General features: G+C 38.6%; 1 protein-coding gene across 1 annotated transcript in view; it reads right to left on the reverse strand.

Moving 5' to 3' along the window:
- Cpsf100 (cleavage and polyadenylation specificity factor subunit 2) overlaps positions 1–19,421 on the reverse strand; it is a 125,481-nt gene that overhangs the window by 6,188 nt on the left and 99,872 nt on the right. The window contains exons 15-17 of the mRNA XM_053784763.2: positions 11,813–11,951; positions 9,732–9,796; positions 9,080–9,217 (exon numbers count right to left, since the gene is read on the reverse strand). Of these exons, the coding sequence (XP_053640738.1) occupies positions 9,080–9,217; positions 9,732–9,796; positions 11,813–11,951 (342 nt within the window). The remainder of the gene's footprint in view (positions 1–9,079; positions 9,218–9,731; positions 9,797–11,812; positions 11,952–19,421) is intronic.

Consider the following 19,421-nt stretch of genomic DNA (forward strand, 5'->3'; position numbering starts at 1 on the left):
CATTCAAGCATGCTCAAAGACCATAACAAATGAGTACACAATGAGCAGCACGGGTGATAGAGGTAAGATTGAGCAAAAAGGTATGTGGTATACTATACTAAGGATGAAATATATAGGGCAGGTAAATGTCTCCATGGGGAAGTGGAACAAAATTCTTCCTCAAAAAAAACCATGTGTGTTGTAAGAGGCGACTGAAATACCAGGAGCAAGGGACTAGTAACTCCTTCTCCAGTATATACTATTACTAAATTTAAAAGGAGAAACTTCATTTTTTCCTTTGGGCCACCCTGCCTCAGTGGGATACTGATGGTTTGTTGAAAGAAGAAGAAATGTCTTTTGCAAACTTAATATTTCATGCGAGTTCCCTGGCCCGCCAGTGCAAAAATGCTTCCCATGCTTCAAAAATGTAGTAAAGTACCTGTACCACTGTGATGTAAACCTACAGGTAATAATGAGGAAAAGCAGTTCTAAATTTTACATGGTAAATTTTTTGTAATACTGAATACATTTACATTTTCACCTAGGTAGCAGTAGCTGGTAGACAGCAATCACCCAGGGAGGTGCTACCATTCTGCCAAGTGAGTGCAAAATGGAATCCTGTAATTGTTTTACATGATGGTACGATTGCTGGTGTCTTTTTTCTGTCTCACAAACATGCATGATTTCAGGTACGTCTTGCTACTTCTACTTGCACTTAAGTCACACTGCACATACATGTACAAGCAATACAGTAGGGCCCCACTTTACGGCATTCCGCTAATACAGATATTTCAAATTATGACCAAAACTCACTATACGGCTCCCCCACCTGACTTTATAATATGGTCACCACAGGCCACCTGGTTTGTTTATATTCTCTATGAGCACTACTCTCCATTATGTCTTGAAACTTTCCAAATTTTCAAGTGTTATTTCATACTTTATATATACAGTGGACCCCCGCATAACGATCACCTCCGAAGGCGACCAATTATGTAAGTGTATTTATGTAAGTGCGTTTGTACGTGTATGTTTGGGGGTCTGAAATGGACTAATCTACTTCACAATATTCCTTATGGGAACAAATTCGGTCAGTACTGGCACCTGAACATACTTCTGGAGTGAAAAAATATCGTTAACCGGGGGTCCACTGTACTCTGATAATTGTACTTATTGTAGGTAGTAGGTTGGTAGACAGCAACTGCCCAGGGAGGTACTACTGTCCTGCCAAGTGAGTGTAAAACGAAAGCCTGTAATTGTTTTACGTGATGGTAGGATTGCTGGTGTCTTTTGTCTGTCTCATAAACATGCAAGATTTCAGGTATGTCTTGCTACTTCTACTTACACTTAGGTCACACCACACATACATGTACAAGCATATATATATACACACCCCTCTGGGTTTTCTGCTATTTTCTTTCTAGCTCTTGTTCTTGTTTATTTCCTCTTATCTCCATGGGGAAGTGGAACAGAATTCTTCCTCCGTAAGCCATGCCTGTCGTAAGAGGCGACTGAAATGCTGGGAGCAAGGGGCTAGTAACCCCTTCTCCTGTATATATTACTAAATTTGAAAGGAGAAACTTTCGTTTTTCCTTTTGGGCCACCCCACCTCGGTGGGATATGGCTGGTACGTTGAAAGACGAAGAAATTGTGCTTATGTGTACCTGTACCTAAATAAACTTACTGTGCTGGCATGCAGGTACACATTAAAATCACTAAGAGTATCTTATCAGTCTTGAAGATGCCATATTAATAATGATAATACAGTGGTACCTTGACATATGAGTTTAATTCGTTCAGTGACTGAGCTCGTAACCCAATTTGCTTGTATATCAGATCAATTTTCCTCACTGAAATTGATTGAAAAGCCATTAATCCAGTCCAGCTCCAAAAAAAAGCCCCAATTTTTTTGTTACGGGTTTTTAAATAAGAAAAATCTATTTATAAATAAGAAATGATTTTTGCCTTTTTTTGCCAGGTCCCAGCAATGTTTTAGAAATGCTGGAGTATACATGAAACTCCAGAGAACACGGTGTAAGATGAGCATCTTACACCGTGCACTGCCTTGGCTTTATTTTTCACTGTTACACATAAACATGTCTGTCCATCTGTTTGTTTCTATCTGTTTGTCTAGCTGTGTCTGTTTATCTCTGTCTCTGCTTATCTGTCTGTCTGCCTGTATTTCTGTGTTCCTGTCTCTCTACTTGTCTCTCTGTCTCAGAGAGAGAGCCGCTCATGAACCAACAGGCATTACACACGATGCAGTTGTCACATCTGATTCCTGAACAAGTGAAAATGTGTATTACTTGCCAGTCAAGCTTATCATACCTTACATCTACAAGCACAGTATAGCACTTAGTTTGGATTTTTTGGGTTATCCTAGGTAATTTACATTATGTATAACTGTATTTATGTGTACCTGTGAGATAGAGACAGAGATAGACAGAGACAGAGATAGACAGAGACAGAGATGGAGATAGAGACATATACAGGCAGAGACATGTACAGACAGACAGGAGATTGAGACAGCCAAAGCAAATCAGCCAGACAGCCAGCGGCTGGCTGGCATTTCCTTGGTATCTCCTGTGAGTGGCAGTGTATCTGAAGCTCGCTCAAAACTTGAATTTTGGCTTGCAACTCAAAGCAAAAAATTGACTGAGAGATGGCTCGTAACTCGGAAACTCGTAAGTTAAGGCACTTGTAATAATAACACACAATAATAATCACTCTGAGGCGCATTAAATATCGTATAGAACATTAATATAGACATTTTGCTTAATCCATCTATGATATTTTTTCAAAATTAAATAATAAATTGCTACATAATATATAAACATGATAAATACACCCACAATAGAATAAATTAACATAAATATGAGAGGTTTTTCTAGTCGTCTTGTCGAAGTGTCAGAAAGAATAGTTCAGCACCAAAGAAAATATGTACACAATAGTATTACTGGAGGTAACTGTATAAAATTATTCCTTTTGTATGCCTTCACTCAGAGCGGCATTCATTCCAAAAATGGTGTATTACATGAGAATGGGAGTGTTGCTCTTTATTTATTGTACTGTACCAATGTGGAGACAACTTGTACACAATGTAAGGTGTTTGTATGATGATATAAGCTTTACAATTATGGAAATGAACACGTATCAACCCACCAGCTGCGTTCGTCTGTTTGTTTACATACTCTGCAGCTCTGTCCTCTCTCATTTACTCGTTTTCTCTCTCTCTCTCTCTCTCGTTTATTCGTTTTTATCTCGTTTACTCACCTCTCACGCTACATTAAGACTACAAATATTTTGAGGTAAATAATGAGTGTACTGTACCTGTATGCATTTTATCACTCTAGGGCGCTTTAAATGTCATAGTATATTACGTGTAGGTGGGGTGGCCAGATGGGCTACCATACCTATCACACCTGACTTTCTACAAATACTATTCACCTCTCACCCTACATTATGACCATTATGACTACAAATGTTTTAAGGTAAGTAATGAGTGTACGCTATATGCATTTTATTGCTCTAGGGCGCTTTAAATGTCATAGTACAGTGGTCCCTTGCTTTTCGTAGTTCTCGGCAATCGTAAATTTTGCCAATCATAGGGGTATTTTCGTATAAACATGGACTCGCTTTTCATAGGTTGACTCGCGAATAGTAGTTCGTCCGGGACGCGTACACACGGTGTGAGCCAAGGCGGCCTCCCTACCCAGCCAGTCTGGCATTGTTTACCAGTGAGTGAAGGTCCCCTCAAGTGCTCCTACGAAATATTTCATAATATTCCACTCATTTTAGTGCTTGCAAGTACTAAATAAGCTACCATGGCTCCAAAGAAAGCTCCTAGTGCCAAGCCTGTGGTAAAGAAGGTGAGAAATATGTACAGTGACAAAGTCTTGGGCCATTTTAAGGAAGTGTTAAAGAGACGCCAGAAACAGAGCTCTCTCCACAGTTACTTTGCGAGACAGGACTAGAGTGACTCTCAAGGTGGTCCTAGTGGCATTAAGAAACAGAGAAGAGAAGCAACCCCAGAGAAGCAATTGGTACCTGAGGTGTTGCTGGAAGGGGATTCCCCTTCCAAACTGTAAACAATCCAATCTCTCTCCTCCTCCAGTCTCCCATACACTAAGAATCTTCAATAAAGGTAAGTGTTATGCTGTTAATGTTTCATTCATCATTTCCCATTGTATTGTTTATGTACTACATGCATATTTCATGTAAAAAATGTTTTTGTTTTAATACTTCTGTGTTTCAGGAACGGATTAATTGTATTTACATTATTTCTTATGGGGAAAATTGATTCGCAAATCGTAAATTTTGTTTATAGTAGCTCCTCCAGGAACGGATTAATTACAAAAAACGAGGGACCACTGTATATTATGTGTGGGTGGGGAGGGGTGGCCTGGCTGGCTACCATACCTGACTTCTTACAATAAACACTACTCACCTCTCACCCTATATTAAGACTACAAATATTTTGAGATAAGTAATGAGTGTACTGTGTGTATATTTTATTTTTTATTGTTTTTTAATGCCTAGTTCTATTGCTAACTTAATACATGCTAGTGCAAACTTATCATCTGGCTTTTATATGCATTCATAAGTGGAAAAAATGGTGTTCTGCTTTCTGGCGATGTCTGCTTTCCTGCAGTAGTCTGGAACCTATGTGAATGTGTTTTCTTTGGCTGTCTCCTGCCTTGGTGGAAAACAGCCATTGAGTTGAAATACAATAATAAAATAATCATATAAAATAGCTGGAGGGAAGGGGTAAAAAAAAGTTTGAGCATCCAGCAGACTTGTGTACGCATGTTAGATAGGAGTGAATGGAGACAAGTGGCTTTTAATGGACATGCTGATGGAACATGAACGAGGTAATGTAAATAAAGGGATTCGTGGAAAACCAGTCAGCTAGACTTGAATCTTGAAGGTGGGAAGTACAGTGCCTGTACTCTGAAGAAGGGGTGGGAATGTTACAGTTCAGAGGGTCAGATGAGCTGTAATGTCAGCATTCTTCTGGGAGACAGCTGGCTTTAAAAAAAATGATAATAAAACTCAATCCCATTGCCTAGCCAAGGAAAGAAAGTGTGGAAACAGGAAACTTAAAGAAATTAAAAAAAAAAAAGAAATAAAGGTTCAATCTGTGCATAGCTGTCATTTAATAAATCAACTTTTCATATCCAGTAAGGTTTAATGGTTTGGCAATATTGCACCTGTTTATGTTGGAATTGTATTAGTGGATAAAGAAACAGGAAAAAATTACACTTTACATATTAATGAAGGTCTTAACACATGCATCAAGATGGAAAACAAATGAATAGTACAGTAGACCATCGTTTAACATGGCTGTTACGTTCCTGGGAGCCCCCCCAAAAAGCCAAACAACTTTTTTTTAGACCAACAGATCTTACAAAAATAAAAGTGAATATGTAATTGTTGTTCACTGTTGTGATGTATTATGTTTTTTTACTGCATAAGATTACAAATGCAACAGAAATAATAGTATTTCTTACCTTAAATTATGGGTGCTGATGTTTGTGGACGATTGTGAAGAGAGTGGAAAGTTATGCTGTGGCCCTACTGGGTTGAGGTGGATGATAAGAGGTACTGGTACTGAACTCAATGGTTGTACTGGAGTGTGCATAAATTCTGTAAGGGATTTCTGTTCTATCTTACCCTACAGTACATTATACATTTTTTTTTTTTTTTTTTTCAACAAGTCGGTCGTCTCCCACCGAGGTAGGGTGACCCAAAAAAGAAAGAAAATCCCCAAAAAGAAAATACTTTCATCATCATTCAACACTTTCACCACACTCACACATTATCATTGCTTTTGCAGAGGTGCTCAGAATACAACAGTTTAGAAGCATATACGTATAAAGATACACAACATATCCCTCCAAACTGCCAATATCCCAAACCCCTCCTTTAAAGTGCAGGCATTGTACTTCCCATTTCCAGGACTCAAGTCCGACTATATGAAAATAACCGGTTTCCCTGAATCCCTTCACTAAATATTACCTTGCTCACACTCCAACAGATCGTCAGGTCCCAAGTATCATTTGTCTCCATTCACTCCTATCTAACACGCTCATGCACGCTTGCTGGAAGTCCAAGCCCCTCGCCCACAAAACCTCCTTTACCCCCTCTTTCCAACCCTTTCGAGGACGACCCCTACCCCTCTTTCCTTCCCCTATAGATTTATATGCTTTCCATGTCATTCTACTTTGATCCATTCTCTCTAAATGACCAAACCACCTCAACAACCCCTCTTCTGCCCTCTGACTAATGCTTTTATTAACTCCACACCTTCTCCTAATTTCCACACTCCGAATTTTCTGCATAATATTTACACCACACATTGCCCTTAGACAGGACATCTCCACTGCCTCCAACCGTCTCCTCGCTGCTGCATTTACCACCCAAGCTTCACATCCATATAAGAGTGTTGGTACTACTATACTTTCATACATTCCCTTCTTTGTCTCCATAGATAACGTTTTTTGACTCCACATATACCTCAACACACCACTCACCTTTTTTCCCTCATCAATTCTATGATTAACCTCATCCTTCATAAATCCATCCGCCGACACGTCAACTCCCAAGTATCTGAAAACATTCACTTCTTCCATACTCCTCCTCCCCAATTTGATATCCAATTTTTCTTTATCTAAATCATTTGATACCCTCATCACCTTACTCTTTTCTATGTTCACTTTCAACTTTCTACCTTTACACACATTCTCAAACTCATCCACTAACCTTTGCAATTTTTCTTTAGAATCTCCCATAAGCACAGTATCATCAGCAAAAAGTAACTGTGTCAATTCCCATTTTGAATTTGATTCCCCATAATTTAATCCCACCCCTCTCCCGAACACCCTAGCATTTACTTCTTTTACAACCCCATCTATAAATATATTAAACAACCATGGTGACATTACACATCCCTGTCTAAGACCTACTTTTACCGGGAAGTATTCTCCCTCTCTTCTACACACCCTAACCTGAGCCTCACTATCCTCATAAAAGCTCTTTACAGCATTTAGTAACTTACCACCTATTCCATATACTTGCAACATCTGCCACATTGCTCCTCTATCCACTCTATCATATGCCTTTTCTAAATCCATAAATGCAATAAAAACTTCCCTACCTTTATCTAAATACTGTTCACATATATGCTTCAATGTAAACACTTGATCTACACATCCCCTACCCACTCTGAAGCCTCCTTGCTCGTCCACAATTCTACATTCTGTCTTACCTCTAATTCTTTCAATTATAACCCTACCGTATACTTTTCCTGGTATACTCAGTAAACTTATTCCTCTATAATTTTTACAATCTCTTTTGTCCCCTTTCCCTTTATATAAAGGGACTATACATGCTCTCCGCCAATCCCTAGGTACCTTCCCCTCTTTCATACATTTATTAAACAAAAGTACCAACCACTCCAACACTATATCCCCCCCTGCTTTTAACATTTCTGTCATGATCCCATCAGTTCCAGCTGCTTTACCCCCTTTCATTCTACGTAATGCCTCACGTACCTCCACCACACTTACATTCTGCTCTTCTTCACTCCTAAAAGATGGTATACCTCCCTGGCCAGTGCATGAAATTACCGCCTCCCTTTCTTCCTTAACATTTAAAAGTTCCTCAAAATATTCTCGCCATCTACCTAATACCTCCCTCTCCCCATCTACTAACTCCCCTACTCTGTTTTTAACTGACAAATCCATACTTTCCCTAGGCTTTCTTAACTTGTTTAACTCACTCCAAAATTTTTTCTTATTTTCATTAAAATTTCTTGACAGTGCCTCTCCCACTCTTTCATCTGCTCTCCTTTTGCACTCTCTCACCACTCTCTTCACCTTTCTTTTACTCTCCATATACTCTGCTCTTCTTATAACACTTCTGCTTTGTAAAAACCTCTCGTAAGCTACCTTTTTCTCTTTTATCACACCCTTTACTTCATCATTCCACCAATCACTCCTCTTTCCTCCTGCCCCCACCCTCCTATAACCACAAACTTCTGCCCCACATTCTAATACTGCATTTTTAAAACTATTCCAACCCTCTTCAACCCCCCCACTACTCATCTTTGCACTAGCCCACCTTTCTGCCAATAGTCGCTTATATCTCGCCCGAACTTAAATTGACGGTAAAGCATCAGCTGCTCTAGACACCGTTTCAAGGTCCTCTTCAGTGAAAAAGTCTAACTTTAAGTCATTCAGTCAGTCAACTCAGTCAGTCAATTCATTCAGTAAGTCAGTCAAGTCATTCATTCAGTGAAGTCAGTATATCAGTCAAGTCAGTAAGTCAGTCAGTCAATCATCACAAACTCATACTTACCTCATTCTTTTTGTGTACAAATTGATGCTTCATTTCAGCTACAGGCTATCTCTTGTCTAATGTCTCTATTTTCTTCGTTAATTCTAAGACTTAAATACTTAAACCTTTTCTTGCAACTTTCAGCAATACTCATATGCCTACTGGGTGCCATGATTGCTTGGCAGATTAAGATATGGCAATTAATACGTATCTAAACAAACAGCGAGCTACTGGCACAGGTTCATCCAACACACGTATGAACAGAACTGAAGGCTGGGAGGGTGGTGGAGGTGCTTGATGCTGGCGGGGGATGGTGGTAGGTCTCCCCCATTAACTCAATGATATAACCCACAGCCCAACCCATCCCGCGGGCGACTGTGCGCTCAAAATTTTCCCCCCTCCCTCAACCGTGTTAAATTAATTTTACTAAGTGTTAAACAAAAATATGCCACAATTCTTCCATCGTGCTATAACTAAAACGTGCCAGACAAAGCCCTGTTAAACGATGGCGTACTGTATATCAAAAAACCATACCACGGGCGAGGTTTGAACATGTTGCGATTGAGTAGTAAAACTCTAAGCCAGCATGTAAGCTTACTTACGCGCTGGCCTGGAGTTTTACGACTCACTCGCCATGAGTTCAATCCCCACCCATGGTATGGTTTGTTTGCAATCGTGTCATTACAATTTCGTGAGTCGATAGTATATTAATCAGAAAGAGAGGTGTGGCAGAAACATTAGAAGTAATGCTGAATCTACTTACTTTTTTGAGAGCTAAAGTGCCATTAGCACACCACAGAATACCAGCATTGAATTCCGAACTTATTCCTGCCCGACTAAGAACTTGCTTAAATTCGCTTAGTCGAATGTCATTGATGAAGACAGGACTGTGAGAGGGTGCCTGGTCAGTACAGAAGTTGAGTGGTTAAAAATGCTCATTATTATATCCAGTACTTAGTAATTTCACTGAATTATACAACAATCAATCTTCAAAAATTTTTCAACATTATAAATCTTTTTATCTCTCAATTCATCCAACACCTAATCCTACTTTCCATTAAAATGTCTAAATTCTATTCCTTATGATTAAAACATAAACATACATGCAACATTACTAACATAATCAAAACCCAGCCCTACTGCTTTACTGATATTATTCTGCCTACCAACATATTATATTTGTAGGGAATTAGAGTGAAGAATACTTTATACAGTATGAGTATGGATACATTTATCATTGCAGTATTTATTATTATTAATAATGCATTCATTACATATAGTAGTTTTACTTGGCTATTATTTTCTAATAAGAAACTACACAAAATATTTACTTTATAATTTCTTACTAGGTTAATATTTTTTTATTTGAGTGATTTTAATGGAAAAGCAATACAAATAATTCTGATTGTTTTTACCTGTTCCCCATGAATCAAGTTGAGCACTGCCATGTCACCATCCCGCTGATTTTCACTTGCGATAACTGCAATATAAAATATTGTGATAATAGGTCATTTACGTCTACCAGGAACATTAGACAGGTAGGCTGCCGGAGACCTGGAAGATAACTAATGTAATTCCAACATTCAAAAGGGTTAAGGTTTAGTTTCCCCTGGAATAAAATGATAACAATTGTGCAAAAAGTCAATAGCTGCCATTAAACCAGTATCCTTTACAAGCCTCACATGCAAGGTTATGGATAAATTATTAAGAGATCTTGAAAATATGAATGTCACCACAATGATCCTGGTGTCCATTTCTGTTGACACAGCACAAAACACTCACAGTAAATTAAAACCAACCAGAGGGTTTTTTTTAAGAATAAACTCACTGGATTTACAACATCAATTCTGTTTTCTTTCTATTAATATTTCTTAGGAATATCAATATAAACCAGTTTAGAGTGATATTTAACCCCTTCACTGTCCAAAGCCCCACAAATAAGTACTCAGTGTTCACATTTAAAAATAATTATTTTTTCTTCTGTAATGGAAGAAAATCGTTTTTCTTTGCAGTCGCAAAGTTAGCAATCTGGGCTCAATTTAAGCATTGGCAATTTTGCCCAATCTGAGTCCTATTTTAAGCCTATTCCATTGCTCAATTCAACCAAATTCTCAGTTATTTTGCTAGAAAGTCTTCCATTCTAGCAACTGAGCACCAGATACTGTCCATTCAACTATTAAAACTACCACAAAATGTGCAGAAAAGTCGATAATTTGGCCAATTTAACACAAAATTAAAAAAAATCCAATTTAAAAGCAGTCCAAAATGAACACACACTGTAGGCATTCCAAGCACTAAAACAGCATTTCTTCTGTTCATTAATCATATCCCCAGGCCTCTCTTATATTACACTCACTTTTCATTTTGAATTCATTCACACAAAAAAAATCATAGTTGCCTATTTCTTGGATAATAAAATATAACCAGGAATGATTGGCCCTAGTTTGCAGTGTTCCAATAATTGAATCAAATCTAGTAAAAACCCACAAAACAGTCTGAGGTGGGAGAAATGTAGGGGGTCTTAGCAGTCCTTAGGAAAATAGACAAAAAAGTGAATATTTCTTCTACTTTGAGGCTGATTTCAAGCTACTTCCAGTCATGGAACCAATCAAAATCATCTTTATTTTCTGTGGTACACCTACCAAGAAACAACCAATAAAACCATCCTAGAAAACATCTCAAAGTCACTATTTTAAACTATACATAAGGTCAGTTATACTTTTATCATCATGCACTGTGTGTGGCAGGATTTTTATTCTGTGTGTACTCACCATACAGACCCATTCTCTCACATATTTAGGCCAAAATTTACTGCTCGCAACTCATTTGAGTGAGCTAAGCTCAAGATGTAGATGTGAGGGACCCCAGCATCAATAATGTAGATCTATGGACAGTGAAAGGGTAAATAGATATTGTTGGTACTGGGCTTGGGTGACTGTGTAAGAATGCAAAATGCATAGCAACATCCCTTTCAGATTGCTTAAGAGCAAATTTTTACTGTATGTAGCAAATTCCTGGTGAAAAAGGGTCACCTCATACAGGCAAATCTACACAAAAAAAATTTACACAAATGAAATTCACCTAACAAACTTTTTTTCCAGTCCCTTTCTACATCATTCAGTAAGGGTTAACTGTATAAGCACAGAATTCACCCATCAAGGTGGTGAGTGTATTGTACAGCATTTCACAAATCACTAAACCTGTGTGGATCATACAGTGGAAGGAGTGGCAGAGGCTAAATTGTCTTTCTGCTAATCATGACTCCAGTTTCTGGTTAATTACTTTTATCCCAGGAATTGAAGCTACTCTACTCTTCCTTGGATAAAATCTGATTACCCACCACCCCTCCTATTTCCCAGGCACTGTAAGGCATCTATGGACTTAGCACTTCTGAAATAATATAATAATAATATATAACCCAACCATTTATTATTTGTTCATTAGTAAGAACCAACCTCCCAATCTTATCAAGGACAAATTTTAGGTTAACACTAACCTTGTCTATCAGCCTCTTCTATCATCCCATTAATGTTTTCTGTAGGGTAAGAAACATAGCCATCAACCCAGGCAACTTCCATGTCACGCCCTGCAGGCATCAGCATCAATGATGACACCAATGACTCAGAAAGTTTTATCTGAAAAAAAAAATTAACAAACTGAGCTTGCGTTTTTAAGCTAAAGTATGAAGAGGAACAAAAAAATAAAGTTCAGTAAACTTTCAATTATTATTGCACAAATTACATTCTAGACACCTACAAATTTGTCAAATAACATTTCTTAACAGGTTATTTTATCTTTCATTCTCTAGTTATTACTGGAAACATTTGAAGACTCTGGGGAGAGTTAATATAGGCTCACTGGGCTGAGATAGATGTAGTGAGGTTAATAAACTGATGCAAATCTGAACTTAGTTTTGTTCCAACATGTAGAGTTTCTGTGAGATAGAACCACATGGTGAATTTCACCATGTGAGAGAGCTCAGGGAAACCTGAACAGAAGCAAAAAAGCATGACAACTGTGATGCAAATATATCTGTATGACTATGGAAATTTCTGCTATTTTTATTATGCATATGTATAAAGAATTTTCATTAAGAAAGAGTAGTGTTTGTCACTGCAAGAAGAACCTCATGTAGTTCTTCATCTTTAAAATATCCAAAATTCTGATCATAAGATTTCAAATATTTACGAGTGGACATGCCAGCAGATGGATCTATGAAGGATGAAGCGAATTATAGAATTGATGAGGGGAAAATGATGAGTGGTGCACTGAGGAGTCTGTGGAGACAAAGAACTTTGTCTGTGAAAGCAAAGAGGGGAATGTATGAGAGTTTAGTTATACCAGCACTCCTGTATGGGTGTGAGGCATGGGTGGTGAATGTTGCAACGAGGAGAAGGCTGGAGGCAGTGGAGATGTCATGTCTGAGGGCAATGTGTGGTGTGAATATAATGCAGAGAATTTGTAGTTTGGAAATTAGGAGGGTGTGGTTCAGACATGTAGAGAGAATGGAAAGAAACAGAATGACTTTGAGAGTGCATAAATCTGTAGTGGAGGGAAGGCGGGGTAGGGGTTGACCGAGGAAAGGTTGGGAGGGGGGGGGGGGTAAAGGAGGTTTTGTGTGCGAGGGGATTGGATTTCCAGCAAGCATGCGTGAGCATATTTGGTATGAGTGAATGGAGACAAATGGTTTTTAATACTTGATGTGCTGTTGGAGTGTGAGCAAAGTAACATTTATGAAGGGATTCAAGGAGACCGGCAGGCTGGACTTGAGTCCTGGAGATGGGAAGTACAGTGTTTGCACTCTGAAGGAGGGGTGTTACTGTTGCAGTTTTATAACTGTAATGTAAAGCACCCCTCTGGCAAGACAGTGATGGAGTGAGTGATGATGAAAGTTTTTCTTTTTTGGGCCACCCTGCCTTGGTGTTTTTTTGGGCCACCCTGCCAATGTGTTAATAAATAAAAAAAACAAAGATTTCAAAAAACCTATGTGATAGAGACTAAAAACACTCAACTTTCTGATCAGAGGATCAAAGTTAGCTTAAAACTTTGGATTCTGAATTGGATAAAATTTGGTTTCTGAAATGAATAAAAAGTTAATTCTGATGGCTAGTATTTTCCATATAAGAACCAGGCCTCCTCCCCATCCTAAAGGATGTTATACCCCTCTTTCCAATGCATGAAATCAATGTCTCCTTTTATTCAACATTTAACAGGTCCTCAAAATATTTCTGCCATCTTCCCAATACTTCCAACTCCCCATCTAAAAACTCACCTTTTCTGTTTTAAACTGTCAAATCTAATCATCCCCTAGGCTTTATCAACCAATTAATCTCCAAAACTTTTTTTTTATTCTCAGCAAAGTTTATTGACAAACCCTCCTCCACTCTCTCATTTGCTCTCCTTTTACACTACCTCACCATTATCTTAACTGCTTTTTTATGCTCCATACACTCCACCCTCCTTATATCATTTCTGCTTTGTAAAAACCTCATATTCTAACTTTTTTGACCTTATCACTCCCTTTACCTCATCATTCCGCAAATTGCACCTCTTCCCTCCCATGCTTATCCTCCTATATCCACAAATTTCTGCTACACATTCTAACACTGCATTCTTAAATCTACCCTATATCTCTTCAACCTTATTCCCTATACTCTCACTAACCCATCTCTCTAAATAGTTGCTTATATCTTACCCTAACTAACTCCTCCTCTAGTTTATACACTTTTGCATCTCTCTTACTCACTGATGCCATTTTCCTTGTGCTCTTATTCTCACTGTATCTATAACTAAATAATGATCTATCTGTTGCCCCTTCATAAACATGCACATCCAAACATCTACCCATCAACCTTTTATCCACCAATACATAATCCAACAAACTACCGTCATTATGCCCTATATCATCTCTCTTATACTTATTTATACTCTTTTTCTTAAATTATGTATTACCTACTACCAGACCTTTTTCTATACAAAGTTTGATCAAAGGCCTCTCATTATCATTTACCCTGGACACCACAACAGTTGCTCCCACTTCACCATTTAGCTCCCTCAATGCAATTCCTCTCTCACTTGGATTAAAACTCCCTAGATACTCATTTAATATCTCCCAAAATCTCCCTCCCTCCCCTCTACCCTCCTCTCTCCTCCAGGTGCAAAAAACACTTAGTATAACTCCTTTTTTCATCCAACCCTTATTTTACTCCACATAATCCTTGAATTTATATATTTATATTCCCTCTTTTCTTGTTATAACTGATCCTTCAATATTATTGCTACTTATTCCTCAGTAGTAGGTTGGTAGACAGCAACCACCCAGGGAGGTACTACTGTCCTGCGAAGTGAGTGTAAAACGAAAGCCTGTACGTAATTGTTTTACATGATGGTAGGATTGCTGGTGTCTTTTGTCTGTCTCATAAATATGCAAGATTACAGGTACGTCTTGTTACTTCTACTTACACTTAGGTCACACTACACATACATGAACACGTTTATTTATACACACTCATCTGAGTTTTCTTTGATTTTATCTTAATAGTTCTTGTTCTTATTACTTTTCCTTTTATATCCATGGGGAAGTGGAATAAGAATCTTTCCTCCATAAGCCATTCATGTTGTAAAAGTCATCTAAAATGCCGGGAACAATGGGCTAGTAACCCCTTTTCCTGTAATAATTACTAAAAAGAATAAGAAGAAAATTGTCAAAGTGGGATGTCTGAATGTGCATGGATGTTGTGCCAATGATAAGAAAGAGATGATTGTGGATGTTATGAATGAGAAGAAGCTGGATGTCCTGGCTTCAAGTGAAACAAAGCTGAAGGGGGTGGGAGAGTTTCAGTGGAGAGGAATAAATGGGATTAGGTCAGGGGTTTCAAACAGAGTTAGAGCTAAAGAAGGAGTAGCAATAATGTTGAAGGATAAGTTATGGCAGGAAAAGAGGGAGTATAAATGTATTAATTCAAGGATTACGTGGAGTAAAATAAAGGTTGGATGTGAAAAGTGGGTTATAGTAAGCATATATGCACCTGGAGAAGAGAGAAGTGTAGAGGAGAGAGAGAGAGATTCTGGGAAATGTTGAGTGAATGCATGGGGAGTTTTGAACCAAGTGTGAGAGTACTTGTGGTTGGGGATTTCAATGCTGAAGTGGGTAAAAATGCTGAGGAGGGAGTAGTAGGTAAATTTGGGGTGCCAGGGGTAAATGAAAATGGGGAGCCTTTAATTGAGCTATATGTAGAAAGAGGTTTGGTAATAAGTAATACATATTTTATGAAAAAGAGGATAAATAAATATACAAGGTATGATATAGCACGTAATGAAAGTAGCTTGTTAGATTATGTATTGGTGGATAAAAGGTTGATGGGTAGGCTCCAGGATGTACACGTTTATAGAGGGGCAACTGATATATCGGATCATTATTTAGTTGCAGCTACAGTTAGAGTAAGAGGTAGATGGGACAAGAGGAAAATGGCAACATCAAGTAAGAGGGAAGTGAAAGTGTATAAACTAAGGGAGGAGGAAGTTTGGGTGAGATATAAGCAACTACTGGCAGAAAGGTGGGCTGGTGCAAGTATGAGTAGTGGGGGGGTTAAAGAGGGTTGGAATAGTTTTAAAAATGCAGTAACAGAATGTGGGGCAAAAGTTTGTGGTTATAGGAGGGGTGGGTGCAAGAGGAAAGAGGAATGATTGGTGGAATGATGAAGTAAAGAGTGTGATAAAAGAGAAAAGGTAGCTTATGAGAAGTTTTTACAAAGCAAAAGTGTTATAAGAAGAGTAGAGTATATGGAGAGTAAAAGAAAGGTGAAGAGAGTGCAAAAAAAGAGCAGATGATAGAGTAGGAGAGGCACTGTCAAGAAATTTAAAAGAAAATAAGAAAAAATTTTGGAGTTAAACAAGTTAAGAAAGCCTAGGGAATGAATGGATTTGTCCGTTAAAAAAAGAGTAGGGGAGTTAGTAGGTGGGGAGATGAAGGTATTGCGTAGATGGCGGGAATATTTCGAGGAACTTTTAAATGTCGACGAAGAAAAGGGGGCGGTAATTTCATGCACTGGCCAGGGAGGTATACCATCTTTTAGGAGTGAATAGCAGGATGTGAGTGTGGGGGAGGTGTGTGAGGCATTACTGAGAATGAAAGGGGGTAAAGCAGCTGGAACTGACGGAATCATGACAGAAATGTTAAAAGCAGGGGGTATATAGTGATGGAGTGGTTTGTATTTTTGTTTAATAAATGTATGAAACAAAGGAAGGTACCTAGGAATTGGCAGAGAGCATGTATAATTCTGTTATATAAATGGAAGGGGGACATAAGAGATTGTAAAAATTATAGAGGAATAAGTTTAATGAGTATACCAGGAAAAGTGTATGGTAGGGTTATTACTGAAAGAATTAGAGGCAAGACAGAATGTAGGATTGCGGATGAGCAAGGAAGTTTTAGAGTCTGTAGGGGATGTGTAGATCAAGTGTTTACATTGAAGCATTTATGTGAACAGTATTTAGATAAAGGTAGGGAAGTTTTCAATGTATTTATGGATTTAGAAAAAGAATATGATAGAGTAGATAGAGGAGCAATGTGGCAGATGTTGCAAGTATATGTAATAGGTAGTAAGTTACTAAATGCTGTAAAGAGTTTTTATGAAGATAGTGAGGCTCAGGTTAGGGTGTATAGAAGAAAGGGAGACTACTTCCTGGTAAAAGGTGGGTCTTAGACAAGGATGTGTAATGTCACCATGGTTATTTAATATATTTATAGATGGGGTTGTAACAGAAGTGAATGCTAGGGTGTTGGGGAGAGGGGTGGGATTAAATTATGGGAAATCAAATACAAAATGGGAATTGACACAGTTACTTTTTACTGATGAGACTGTGCTTACGGGAGATTCTAAAGAAAAGTTGCAAAGGTTAGTGGACGAGCTTGGGAGAGTGAGTAAAGGTAGAAAGTTGAAAGTGAACATAGAAAAGAGTAAGGAGATGAGAGTATCAAATGATTTAGATAAAGAGAAATTGGATATCAAATTGGGGAGGAGGAGTATGGAAGACGTGAATGTTTTCAGATATTTGGGAGTTGACGTGTCAGCGGATGGATTTACAAAGGATGAGGTTAATCATAGAAATGATAAAGGAAAAAAGGCTAGTGGTGCGTTGAGGTATATGTGGAGAGAAAAAACATTATCTATGGAGGCAAAGAAGGGAATGTATGAAAGCATAGTAGTACCAACACTCTTATATGGATGTGAAGCTTGGGTTGTAAGTGCTGCAACGAGGAGGCCGTTGGAGGCAGTGGAGATGTCCCGTCTAAGGGCAATGTGTGGTGTAAATACGTATAATGCAGAAAATTCGTAGTGTGGAAATTAGGAGAGAGAGTGGAGTTAATAAAAGTATTAGTCAGTGAGCTGAAGAGGGGTTGTTGAGGTGGTTTGGTCATTTAGAGACAGTGGATCAAAGTAGAATGACATGGAGAGTGTATAAATCTGTAGGGGAAGGAAGGCAGGGTAGGGGTCATCCTCGAAAAGGTTGGAGGGAGGGGGTAAAGGAGGTTTTGTGGGCGAGGGGCTTGAACTTCCAGCAAGCATGCATGAGCGTGTTAGATAGGAGTGAATGGAGACGAATGGCATTTGGGACCTGACGAGCTGTTGGAGTGTGAGCAGGGTAATATTTAATGAAGGGATTCAGGGAAACCGGTTATTTTTATATAGCCGGTCTTGAGTCCTGGAAATGGGAAGTACAATGCCTGCACTTTAGAGGAGGGGTTTTGGATATTGGCAGTTTGGAGTCATATGTTGTGTATCTTTATACGTATATGCTTCTAAACTGTTGTGTTTTGGGCACCTCTGCAAAAACAGTGATTATGTATGAGTGAGGTGAATGTGTTGAATAATGATTAAAGTATTTTCATTTTGGGGATTTTCTTTCTTTTTGGGTCACCCTGCCTCAGTGGGAGACGGCCAACTTGTTAAAAAAAAAATATGTATATGTATATATATACAATGGACCTAGGTAGTAGGTTGGTAAACAGCAACCGCCCAGGGAGGTACTACCGTCCTGCCAAGTGAGTGTAAAACGAAAGCCTGTAATTGTTTTACATGATGGAAGGATTGCTGGTGTCCTTTTTTCTGTCTCAAAAACATGCAAGATTTCAGGTACATCTTGCTACTTCTACTTACAATTAGGTCACACTACACATATATGTACAAGCATATATTTTTTTTTTTTTATTATCACACTGGCCAATTCCCACCAAGGCAGGGTGGCCCGAAAATGAAAAACTTTCACCATAATTCACTCCATCAGTGTCTTGCCAGAAGGGTGCTTTACACTACAGTTTTTAAACTGCAACATTAACACCCCTCCTTCAGAGTGCAGGCACTGTACTTCCCATCTCCAGGACTCAAGTCCGGCCTGCCGGTTTCCCTGAACCCCTTCATAAATGTTACTTTGCTCACACTCCAACAGCACGTTAAGTATTAAAAACCATTTGTCTCCATTCACTATCAAACACGCTCACGCATGCCTGCTGGAAGTCCAAGCTCCTCGCACACAAAACCTCCTTTACCCCCTCCCTCCAACCTTTCCTAGGCTGACCCCTACCCCGCCTTCCTTCCACTACAGACTTATACACTCTTGAAGTCACTCTGTTTCGCTCCATTCTCTCTACATGTCCGAACCACCTCAACAACCCTTCCTCAGCCCTCTGGACAACAGTTTTGGTAATCGCGCACCTCCTCCTAACTTCCAAACTACGAATTCTCTGCATTATATTCACACCACACAAGCATGCATATATGTATATATATATATATACAGTGAACCCCCGCATAATGATATTAATCCGTTCCTGAGAGCTCATTGTTATGCAAAATTATCGTTATGCGAATGAATTTTTCCCATAAGAAATAATGGAAATCAAATTAATCCGTGCAAGACACCCAAAAGTATGAAAAAGTTTTTTTTTACCACATGAAATATACATTTTCCTACACACAAAGAGAAGGATACATGCACAATAGTAGAGTAGTACATGCACAATATATATTGTGCATGTACATACTACTCTACTAAATGAAGAATAAATGACACCTTTATTGAAGATGCAGCAATGACTGATGAGA

Source organism: Cherax quadricarinatus, chromosome 51 (assembly GCF_038502225.1).
Source record: "Cherax quadricarinatus isolate ZL_2023a chromosome 51, ASM3850222v1, whole genome shotgun sequence".
In the NCBI taxonomy this organism is placed as follows: domain Eukaryota; kingdom Metazoa; phylum Arthropoda; class Malacostraca; order Decapoda; family Parastacidae; genus Cherax; species Cherax quadricarinatus.